We start from the raw sequence: 12,890 nt of genomic DNA, 5'->3' as shown, positions 1-12,890 counted from the left end.
TTTAGCTATTCCTTCGTCCTCCAGTGATAATGATACATGTAAGAAACTGACTTTATCTGTCCCCATTGAGGCCAGGATTAGTGACGCTGCTGCACCTCTTCCTGAGGGTGTTTCAGTGTTATAACTTTACCTTTATCTTTACTTTCTACACCAAAATGCGTCCAGTCTCCCTAATGACCAGTAAGGACCAGATGAGTTGCCCACTGGCATGTTCTAAAAATAGCTCAAATAGCAGCACTTACCACTTACACTTACACTTGCACTTACAGTGTGCTGCCTCTATTTTTTAAATGTTATTTATTTACTAGCAAGCTGGTCACAAGCTCAACATTTTTAATTATGAGAGACAAAACTCAAATAGAATTTGAAAATCCAACAAAATATTTTAAAGACTTGGTCTTCACTTGTTTAAATGAATTCATTTATTTTTTTACTTTGCTTCTTATAACTTTCAAAAAGACAATTTTAGAGAAAAAATACAACCTTAAAAATGATTTTAGGATTTTTAAACACATACTCCTTTTTACCTTTTGAATTCCTTCCTCTTCTTTTCTGACAATTTAAATCAAATGTTCAAGTAAATTTATTTTTTTATTGTAAAGAATAATAAATCACTTTTAATCAAATTCTTCATTTTAGCTTCTGTTTTTTCGACGAAGAATATTTGTGAAATATTTCTTCAAACTTATTATGATTAAAATTCAAAAAAGATATTCTGGCCAATCTAGAACATCTGTACAATCAAATTTGAATCTTATTTCAAAGTGTTTTCAATTTCTTTTAAAATTTTTGTTCCAGAAATCAAGAAGAAATAATGATTAGTCTTGGTTAGAAATATAGTTTGGTCCAATTTGTTATATATTCTAACAAAGTGCAAATTGGATTTTAACCTATTTAAAACATGTCATCAAAATTGTAAAATTATTCTTAATCAGGAAAAATTACCAATAATGTTCCATAAATTCTTTTTTCAATTTTTTCAAAAAGATTTGAATTAGCTAGTTTTTCTCTTCTTTTTTTCGGTTGAATTTTGAATTTTAAAGAGTCGAAATTGAAGATAAACTGTGTACCAAAATTCAATTTTAATTTTTTCCGTATTTTCTCCTCTTTTAAACCGTTCAATTAATTGTTTTTTCATCATTTATTCTCTAAAAAAACCTTCCATAGAAGGAAAAAAAAATTATGACGGAATGACTGACAGAAACACCCTTTTTTATTTTATTTATCTTTTTCTATATATATTTATTGTGAAAAATCATTAAGATGATCAGTGTTTCCACAAATATAAATATCATTAATTATTAATAATAACATAGAGTTAAAGGTAAATTGAGCAAATTGGCTATTTCTGGCAATTTATATAAGTGTGTATCAAACTGGTAGCCCTTTGCATTAAACAGTACCCAAGAAGTAGCTCTTGGTTTCAAAAAGGTTGGTGACCCCTGATCTACACACTGTGTCTGCTTGTAAGTACTCTGTCAGTGTGCGCTGCTGAACATGCTCCTCTGCTCGTAAAACCAGCAATGTCACTGCGTTAAAAAAATGTAATAAATGGGGAACCGGTACTTTTCAAACAGAGTATATTACCTAGTTTTGATTCATTAATACACGATATTATACTAGTACTGATAGTTAATTCAGTAATAATAACTCACTCCGTGCCAATAAAAAGTGATCATGATTAACTTTGTGGGTCATATTTGTAGTGTGGAATCTTATCAGTCATGCGTTCCCGTTGCACCAAAACTAATGAATCGTGTAAACAACACTCTGATCCAAGATGACGTCCTCCCCTCTCGCACGGCTGCCGCGTCCTGCTCTCCGCTGTGGTGCCGTCTGACGGATGCTGGAGCATGTCCTCTTTCTGTGTGTGTCCGTCGCCATGGGGGCTGACTGTCGTCCGTCGGCATGGCAACCTCCCGCCTCACCAGCTAGTGTTGGAATGAGGTGACGATGGTGACGTGTGCATGTTTGAACCTGCGCATGTCCTCACCTGGCCCCGCCCCCTTGTCCGTCAGTAACGCTGAGCCCCTCTCTCTCTCTTCCGCCCCCTTGTGTCTTTGTAAAGCACCACAAGCAGGTGGGTTGTAATGGAGACGCATAGTAAATCTCAGTTGAAACATTTAATACCGTATTTCCTTGAATTGCCGCCGGGCATGTAACATGCGCCTGCCTTGAATTACTGCAAGGTACACCTCGCTCCCCAAATTTATTAGCGCATGCTTACTTTTACCGCCAGGTCAAATTCGTGACGTCACAAGTGACGCTTCCCCTGTCGTCTTATTCAAAGTGGCGGAATAGTTTTTTTCTGCTTTTACTATGTGTAAACCAGGGGTCTTGTTCCACAGCCATACAAATCACACTGATGGTTGTGTTATAAAACAACTTTAACACTCCTACTAATATGCGCCACACTCTGTGAACCCACACCAAACAAGAATGACAAACACATTTCGGGAGAACATCGGCTCTGTAACACATTATAAACGCAACATAACACTTACCCAGAATGCCATGCATCTATGACTCTTGGCTATATTATACACCCCGCTAGCACCAAAAAACCGCCCCCCTCTCCGTGCGTCGGTTGAGGTGGGCGGGGTTGGGAGCGCGTGTATAATATAGCCAAGAGTCATAGATGCATGGCCTTCTTGGTAGGTGTTATGTTGCGTTTATAATATGTTACTGTGAGGATGTTCTCCCGAAATGTGTTTGTCATTCTTGTTTGGTGTGGGTTCACAGATTGTGGCGCATATTAGTAAGAGTGTTAAAGTTGTTTATATCACAACCATCAGTGTAAAAGGTATGGCTGTTGACCAACTATGCTTTGCAATCTTGTATGAGAAGCAGCGAAATGTATGCATCCTGCCGGCACGCAGATAGTATGGTGTGAAGGTGGGCGCGATGACATGTTGTCCCCAACCACCGGGCCGCGGCCGCAGAAAAACTTTTTATTATAATTTTTTTAAATCACATTTATTTTTTTACTTCATGCCATTGGCAAGCGCAGGGGTGACAAGAGGTTTTAAAATTATTAGCGCCTGCTTACTTTTACCGCATGCCTTGAATAAGCGCAGGAGTGAGAAGAGGTTTTAAATTAATTAGCGCCCAGGCGGCTATTCAAGGAAATACGGTACCTCCATATTATGTTTGACTATTGCGTCACGGTATCAAAATGTTCAATAACCTGTCTGCAAAAATATAATCCCACATTATGAGGTGCTAATAATTCAGTATTTTTTCAAATGCAGCCTGTCAATATTTATAAATACATTATAAATAAACAAATTTTTGGAGAATGTGTTTATTTATAATATTTGAGATATGTAGTTGTTTCAGTAATAATAATAATACGTTGTGAGTCACATGTCTGCTTCTGTGCTGTGGGCTGTAAAGGTCGGGGCCAAGCGGGCTCTTGAAGGGACGTCTGACTCCTGATTGTTTGTCCGCAGACGAGATGAACGACCACCAGAACACGCTGTCCTACGTCCTCATCAACCCGCCTCCGGACACCATGTTGGAACTCAACGACATCGTGTAAGAAGTGTCACTTATTATCACGGCCATATTTTGTTTGCTGGAGAGGAGGGTTGGTTTACGTGGCGCCCAAGTCAAAAATACACACTGCTCAAAAGGTGACTCTTGGAAAGTCTGTTTTTCCCCTTTTTTGTGGTTAAAACATATGTTAACTAGAAGAGGCAATTCTTGAGGAAATGAGTGTGAATGCTGACAGAATGTAGCATGAATGTAAGAATAGTTTCAATGTTGGAAGGATTTGAATGTTGAAGAGTTTCAATTTCCAGGAAAACCGGAATTGGGTTTGGAACTTGGGAAAGTGTTAGTTTGAATGTCCATGATGAGCAGAATGTGTTGCTGTTGGAATGGTTTGAATTGGTTGAAAAATGTGGGAATTGTGCAACTTGGAAAAATGTCCCGTTCATTTCAATGGGAACTTCCTGGAATTTTGGAAATTTTGGGAAAAGTGGGATTTAAAAAAATATGATTAAGCGCATGAATGTCCTGAATGACCTCAACTGGTTGGTGTAGTAACAGCTTTTTAATTGAAAAATGGTATTGCAGAATTTTGGGAAAACCGGGAATTGTTCTAGTTCTTAAACCAACTTGTTTTTTTGTGTCCTGACTAAGAAGAATGTTTTGACAGATAAACGGTTGAGATGGGTTTAAATATGCGAAAGGAGTTATAACACTAAAAATGTTTGGAAAAGGTTAGGGAGAAAAACTGTTATTCCTGCAAATTTGTTGAACATAGAAAAAAAGGTAGTTTGAATTTCCAGGATAAGTTGAATGTGTTGAAGGTGGAATGGTTTGAATAGGTTGTAAAATGTGCAATTGTGCGACTTGGAAAAAGTTCCCATTCATTTTAATGGGAACTTCCTGGAAATGTGGGAGTTTAGGGAAAAGTGTTGTTGTTGTTGTTGTTGTTGTTGTTGTTTTCAATGATTGGAGGCATGAATGTCTTGAATGAGCTGAATTGGTTAGTGTTGGAATTCTTTAAATCCATCAAGAGATGTTGAAGTAGTAATATTTTTAACAGAAAAATGGTATTACAAATTTCGGGAGAACGGGGAATTGTTCAAGTTCTTAAACCAACTTGTTTTTTGTCCTAATTCAGAGGATTTTTTTGACAGTAGAACAGTAAAAATGGGTTGAAAATGTGGAAGGAGTCATTGCACTAAAAAAGGTTGTATATAAGGTTAGAAAAAAAAACTGGAATTCCTGGAAATTTGTTTAACGGGGAAAACATTTCCAGGATGAATTGAATGTGTTGAAGGTGGAATGGTTTGAATCGGTTGAAGAATATGGGAATTGTGGAAGTTTGAAAAATGGCCAATTTATTTTGAATGGGAAAAATGTCCCTAAAACTGAGAATTCTAGGAAATCCAGAAATTTTATGCGAATCATTGAAAAAAGACAAACAATTTCTGAACAGACTGAATATTTTGAAGTTGGAACGGTTTTATTCGGATAAAAAATGTTGGAGTTGTGGAACTTTGAAAAATGTCCCATTGATTTCAATGGGATCTCATGGAAATTTAGGAATTTCGGGGGAAATTGGGAATTGTTGTGAAAATGCTAAAAAAACAAAACAAAAAAAACAAAAACAAGTACTGTTCTGAATGAGTTAGAATGGTTGGTGTTGAAATTTTTCAAATCGGTCGAGGAATGTTGACTTAGTAACATTTTTTGGGGGAAAATGGTATGAAGGAATTCCGGGAAAAGCGGGAATTTTTCCAGTTCAAAAAACAACTTTGTTTTTTTGTCCTAATTTGGAGGAATATTTTGACGGTGGAACGGTTGAAGTGGGTTGAAAAATGTGGGAGGAGTAGTCGCCACAAAAAGGGTCAAAAAAGGGTTTGAAAGAACGGGAATGCCTAGATTAAACTGTTTACATTTTGTGACCTGAATATTAACAAGTATTAATGATATTGTTATTATAAGTGCTAACACAGATGGACTATTTACATTTTGTGACTTGAATATTGACCAAGTATTAGTGATATTGTTATTATAAGTGCTAACACAGATTAAGTATTTAAGTAAGTATCACCAATTTATGCTGCTATGTTTACATCATGGCGTGGTAAGCTGGTTTCTCGATTCCTTTGCCCGTGAAAGTTTATAGTCGATCATAAATCATGCCTCTCACCTGGACAGTAGAAGGATGACAACATATTCCAAAAAGTTAGTACACTTCGACAGCCAATTTAGACCCGGAAGTGCAGAGAACGTTCCTTCACAGGGATTATGAGTCTTTCTTCATCTAAACGTGAATATATGAACATCCTAGCAGTCGGCATCCTAATGACAGCAAACATTGTACAGTAAGTGAAAAATCTAACGATGTGATGCATTTTCAGAATGAGTGCACTGCGTATGATAAATAACAAAATACATCAATATTAAATGTTATTATAATTATATATATACTTACGGTGTGTATATAAAACCTCAATGGAGGATGTTTTTAGTGACTTTATAGGTGGAATGGAACAGCTCTGATAGGCTCCATTGTAAGCTGACTTTTGATCACATTTATTTAATATTTAAAATGCATTTAAAAAAAGAAAAATGTGTTTGTCTCTTACATAAGAATTGTAAATGATAGGCAGAATTCCCCCCAAAAAAGTGCATTTGCCCTTGAAGCTCAGGACAAGTTAAGTTGGATGATGCGGACACGTTTGTTACTGGATACTTTCTAATACAGAGGCCTTGTATGTGTAAGACTGCAATATTTTGAAATTGAGGCGGTCCTTCTGAAAAAGTGGAGCGCCCATGGGGGGTGGGGGGTGACCTGGTGAACATACTTTATTTTTTCCCGTACTACAATATGGCGAAGCATATGGCTTCCACGCGGCTACGGTGGGAGACGAGGAATGACCGTTGTTGTTTTCTTTGATGTTAATAAGGCTACAATGTTATGCAGAGGTGTACTTATAACCACTTTATAGGCCAGGGCTCGGCAACCCGCGGCTCCGGAGCCGCATGCAGCTCTATGGCCACTCTGATGTGGCTCAGCTGCATAATCGCCAAACAATCAGGGGGTTTCCGGATTTTGGTGCCTCTCCTGGACATCACCCGGGGTTAACATTCTCCAACTTTTACTCGGACTACAATATTGAGGGCGTGCCGTGATGGCTTTACTTTTAACGTCCTCTACAACATGTCATCGCGCCCGCCTTTACACCATGCTATCTGCGTGCCGGCCAGCCGAACTCATGCATTTCTCTGCTTCTATCGTCAGATGTACGAGATTGCAAGGCATACTTACTCAACAGCCACACAGGTTACACTGAAGGTTGTGATATAAACAACTTTAACACTCTTACTAATATGCGCCACACTGTGAACCCACACCTCACAAGAATGACGATTACATTTCCGGAGAACAGCCTCACAGTAACACAATATAAAAGCAACATAACAATTACCCAGAATCCCATGCATCCATGACTCTTTCAACCCCGCTCACCTCAACTGACACACGGGGGGGTGTATAATATAGCCTGGAAGAGTCATGGATGCATGGGATTCTGGGTAATTGTTATGTTGCGTTTATGTTGTGTTACAGTGAGGATGTTCTCCCGAAATATGTTTGTCATTCTTGTTTGGTGTGGGTTCACATTGTGGCGCATATTAGTAAGAGTGTTAAAGTTGTTTATATCACAACCCTCATTGTAACCTGTGTGGCTGTTGAATAAGTATGCCTTGCAGTCGTGTACGTGTATCTGCAGAAGCCACATACAACACGTTGCTTGGCTGGCAAGCTGTTCGTACATGTTGCAATGGCTTCATAGCACGGCCTTATTATTGTTATCTGGATGACCGTCAGTAGATATTCGCAAGAACGGTTGCGGCTCCCATTGTCTTCTTTATTTTGTGAAACGGGTCGGAATGGCTCTTTGAGTGGTAAAGGTTGCCAACCCCTGTTATAGGCCAACTATACTATTTATATTTTCTTCTACCTGTAAATAATTGAGAAGCAGTGAATATGTCTAGCCTGTGCGCTATTGTGTGTTTAGCTGTGGTGTAGCTGCTAGCTCCATTTAGAATATAGCCTAGCATGTTTACCTTTGGTAAATGACTAAGATAGAAGAAATATTGGAGAACATTTAGATGTTAAAAGGCTGTACAGCTTTACACAAGTAAACATGCTTGTATCGGATATTTTTAGATGCAAGCTGATATCACCAGATACTGACATGGGATATTAACATCAGATTGAGACACCGCTATTAACAAGTTTACCGAGCTACGAGGCAGCTACACAACCGATGTTGTGACAAGTGACTCATTCGGCATTGATCCGGTACTTTTTTTCTGGCACCTACCGAACCCCGCCGGTCCTACCAGGCATCGATTCACGTATGATCCAACGGTGCCTGGCGATCACTCCAGCAGCACTGAGAGCGGACACAGCCAAACTACCTCTTGGTAATGTTGAATTGTTCAATGCCAACAAAGAAATTATCTTTTAAAAAAAAGGCCCCAAGGTAAGAAAACTAAGGCTCTACTTTTCCAAAAATGTGCTAGCTTAATGCTAATATACATTGACTTTGCTATTGACATGCTACTGATTAGCGTTGGCTATTTAAAAAAAAAAAAAAAAAAGAAATATATATATATATATATATATATGTATATATATATATACATATATATATATATGTATGTATGTATATATATTTCACTGCATCCAAATGTGTTAATAAAAACTACAACTACAAGTTGCAATCAAACTGCCGGTGCGTAATTAGTGCAATGCTTACAGTATTAACACTTTTTAGGGCGCAACAAAAACCACTTGGACTTGCAACTTAATGTCCTACTTGCAAATGAGAATGAGAAATGTGTTTATAAAACAAAATATAATATCTGTTATCATAATCACATAATTTTTTAAGTAATAAAAATGAGGTTTTACATCAAAAACTAATAATTATTTACACACAAAAGTACTGAACATTTCTACCATTAAGTACTGGATCAAATGTGAATGGTTCCAGTCTCTAGCCATGATGTTTTAATGTGGTCTTTTGGCGTTCTTTAAACACTTAATCAGGAGGTTGTCTACAGCCACGGACGTCAATACCACATGTTGCAGGCTCCATGAGGCCGTTGTCATGGAAACCAACAGCATGTTTTGTGGGATGTGTGTGGTCTTCAGGTACATCATCCGCTCAGACCCCCTGGCCCACATGCCCGAGGAGTCCCAGGTGGGCCAGTGTCGAGGCACCAGGAACCAGGCGTGCTTCGGCTCGGAGACCAGAGACGAGACGCACCTATGAGAACCCCCCCCCTCCTTACGCTGGTGAGACCATAGATCTCGGAGCCAGCGCCGCACAGGACTGTTGGCGTCACTCTGCTGACGCGTGAAGAGTGCCTCATCACCCGCCATCTTGTCACAACTAACATGGAGGGCGTCGTCTAAGGCTAGTTTCTTTTTGCCACAGACACACACACACACACACACACACACTCTGTGCCCTCGTGCCTTGTGTGGGCCAAGCATCAGGCCAGCAACATACAGCAATCTTTTTCTTTTGGGTCTCAGTGGTTTCGCTTCCTGTAGGAGCACACACACTTCCTGTAGGAGCACAGGTGTCAGTGTGTGTGTGTGGCGGGGGGGACGGGACAATATTGTTATCATCATCATCATGGCAGGTGTGTGGACTCCCACTCTTGGGCATGATTATTATGATGATGATGATTATTATTATTATGATTATTATTAAAATTATGATGATTATTATGATAATTGTTATTATGATTCTTATTGTTATGATGATGATGATTATTATTATATATTTATTTAATTAATGTTAGCATCGTGGTTATTGTTATTATTAAGTATTAATAATAATACATATTAATCATCAATCATTATGATTATTATTAATAATAATCATTGTCATAATCATAATATTAAGCTTACGATGATGATGAATATTATGATGGTGATGATTACTATAGCTATGGTTATTATATTTATTCTGACTATTATTATTATGGTTATGATTATTATTATGATTTTTATTTGTATTTCTTATTATTATGACTAATAACCATAGTTATTATTGTTATTATTATTACGACAATGACTAATAATAATGATAATCATCAATCATTATAATAATCATTATTAATAATAATAATCATCGCCAAAATAATAACCATATTATTATGATTATTATTATTTGTATTATTGTCATACTAATAATCATAATATTATAATTATTATTATTATTGTGATTATGATTATGATTATTATTATTATGATATTTTTATTATGGTTATTGTTACAATTAAGAATTATTAATAATCCATTATTATTCATTCTTAATAATGATTATTATTAATAATAATCATCATAATCATATTTTGATGATGAAAAATTTTATTATGATAATTATTATGATTATGTGTATGATTAACCTTGTTACTATGATCATTATTATGATGTGTTATTATTATTATGATTATTTAATTATTAATATTATAATTAATAACCATATTTATGAATAACTATTATTTATTAGTATTATTCTGATTAATAATAATCATCATCATAATCATTATTAATAAGAATAATAATAATAATCATAGTAATAATATCATGATTATTATTTGTATTATTGTCGTTATAATTATCATAATATTATTATGAGTATTATTCTTGCAATTATTGTTATGACCACCTGCTGTATGGACTCGCAATGATGTGTTGAATATGTTTACATAGTTGAGTCTGCTGCTCCCTGGTGGCTGTTGGGATCAACGCCAACGTTTTATATCACAACGTCTGTTTTTTCCCCCCTCAGTGTTTTTTCTTTTTGAAGTCAGTATTCATCATTTCCTCTAATCTGCTAATGTGCCATTATTTATTTGTAAATACCTGTTTGTACACCACGAGACATTCTTCAAGGAGCACACACTTTCAGCTTCTTGTCAGGCTTTGAAAAAATCAAGTGGAACCTCCAAAAAAAAAAAGAAGAAATATTCATGTGATGTTTCAGAACAAACGTGAGGAATAGTTGAACATTACAGCACAATAAAAGTAAAATAAAGAAAAACATAGGACGTAAAGTTCAATGTACAATTCTATGGTTATCGTCACATTTCCAAAACACCATAGTAATTCCGAGAATGTTTGCGAAGTTAAAGTCTGCATGTTTTAAACGTAAAGATTTGTTTGACCTTTAAGGCGTGACTACAATTTATGTTCAGCATTGGAGGTTCCACTGTATCAAAACCAATAAACCTGTCAAACATTGACCCCAATACAACACGGGTGCCCCCCCCCTCCCCCCCCAAAAAAGACGAGTCGTCTTGCATGCAGGGCGTAAAGATTTACACAACATACTTCTCTTCTAAGCAGGCAAGTCGGAGCTTTTTTCCTTGTCACTCACACACCACACCTGGTAAGATACAAATGTCTGATTGTTTTTGTTTTGCATATTTAAAAATAATGATGATCAAAAAGGAGCAAAAAAAGAAATCTAACATTAAAAAATAATGTTGTCTTGCAAATCTAAGGGTGTCCCGATACAACTTGTCCACCTCTGATACAATTTCAGTGTCATTGTATCATTTTGCACTGGTAGCGACTGTATGAAAGACATTAACCTGTTTTTTTTGTTTTGTTTTTTTATCAGGAATGGACTTATGCTGTCTTAAAGTTGAAGTGAACTGGTAAATGTTTTATCTTGTATTAAATTACGCTCATGTCGTCGTAAAGTGAATGGTGCTGACACGTTTGTTACTGGATACTTTCTAATATGTTGTATGTATAAGTAATTATTTGATTCTTGTTTATATTGGACAAATGTGCTGTTTTGCACTGCAATATTGTTTAGTTAATTATTACCTTGTCTAGCTTGTGTGCTATTGTGTGCTTAGCTGTTGTGTAGCCGCTAGCTCCCTGTAGTTCATTGCCTAACATGTTTACTTTTTTGTAAATGACTGAAATACGAGAAAAGTCCAACTTTGACCAACTTTTTAGGAGGACATTTAGATGCTAACTCGCTCACTTTGCACAAGTAAACACACTGCGGGACTGTCTGTATCGGACATTTTCGATGTCGAACCGATATTAATGTTAAATCGGGACACCCTTCTTCAAAACTGGTTTTGAAAAAAGGTTGTCTTATATTTGGGTCAATGTTGTCTAAAGGCTCATATTAGTCACGAGTCAGCACAAAATGTACTTGTCATGACTTTAAAATATGAATTGATATCAATCACTTAACTAAACACAATCTGCTTGATTACCAGTATTTCCTGGTTAAACACTCACTTGTAGCTTGGTTATTAGCCCTCACATATGGAAGTATTATTGTGGCAAAACTACTTCAAATGTGAATCTCAATTTGTGCGTCTGTAATCTGATTCAAGTGTACTGATTTGTGTATAACAAAAAATATATGTCTCTCCGTATTTCCATCTGTGTGTTAGGGTTGTATGGTATACCTGTACTAGTATAGTATCGCGGTGATAATTAATCAAAAACGGCACTGACGGTGTGTCGTCAAGTTGTGACATTGCTGGTTTTACGAGCAGAGGAGCATGTTCGGCAGCGCGCGCACACAGAGTACTTACCACCAGACACAGTGTGTAGACAGAAAAGGGAGAATGGCTGCATTTTGGTGTAAAAAGTAAAGATAAAGGTGAAGTTATAACACTAAAACACCCTCAGGAAGAGGTGCTTTAAGACATAGCTAGCTGGCTAGCGGCTAACATCCATCCACAGCGTTTTAGCTACTTCTAAATCACTAATCCCGGCCTCCATGGCGACAAATAAAGTAAGTTTCGTACACGTAGCATTATCACTGGAGGACGAGGAATAGCTAAAAATGCTTCTCTAGGATCTAATAGCTCACCGCCGTCACCGCTAACAAAATATAAGCGTTCCTGAATGTAAACAAACGCCATGGGTGGATCTACACCTGACATCCACTGTAATGATACCAAGTACAAGAGCGTATGTAGTCAATACCACTATGATTACATCCATATTTTTTATCGTCAAAAATAATTTTTGTTTTTTAAAATGTATATTATGTTTTTAAAGTCCGTAAATACGTCCCTGGACACATGAGGACTTTGAATATGACCAATGAACAGTCCTGTAACTACTTGTTATCAGATCGATACCCAAATTTGTGGTATCATCCAAAACTAATGTCAAGTATCAACGAAGAGAAGAATAAGTGATTATTATATTTGAACAGAAGTGTAGATTGAACATGTTAAAAGAGAAATCACGCAGATATTAACAGTAAATGAACAAGTAGACTAATAATCCATTTTTACAGTTTGTCCCTCATAATGTAGACAAAATAATAGGTAGATAAATGACACAATATGTTACT

General features: G+C 36.7%; 1 protein-coding gene across 14 annotated transcripts in view; it reads left to right on the top strand.

Moving 5' to 3' along the window:
- Positions 1-9,613, top strand: part of LOC133556297 (potassium channel subfamily T member 1-like) — a 320,711-nt gene extending 311,098 nt beyond the window's left edge. For all 14 annotated transcript variants that reach the window (XM_061906103.1, XM_061906091.1, XM_061906090.1 and 11 more), the window contains 2 exons: positions 3,453-3,537; positions 8,687-9,613. In XM_061906103.1, coding sequence (XP_061762087.1) covers positions 3,453-3,537; positions 8,687-8,807 — 206 coding nt within the window. In that variant the 3' untranslated portion in view covers positions 8,808-9,613. The remainder of the gene's footprint in view (positions 1-3,452; positions 3,538-8,686) is intronic.
- Positions 9,614-12,890: the final 3,277 nt, after the last annotated feature.

Source organism: Nerophis ophidion, linkage group LG07 (genome assembly GCF_033978795.1).
Source record: "Nerophis ophidion isolate RoL-2023_Sa linkage group LG07, RoL_Noph_v1.0, whole genome shotgun sequence".
NCBI lineage: Eukaryota > Metazoa > Chordata > Actinopteri > Syngnathiformes > Syngnathidae > Nerophis > Nerophis ophidion.
Note: the sequence above shows the minus strand (reverse complement) of the source record. Positions and strands in the feature narration are given on the sequence as shown.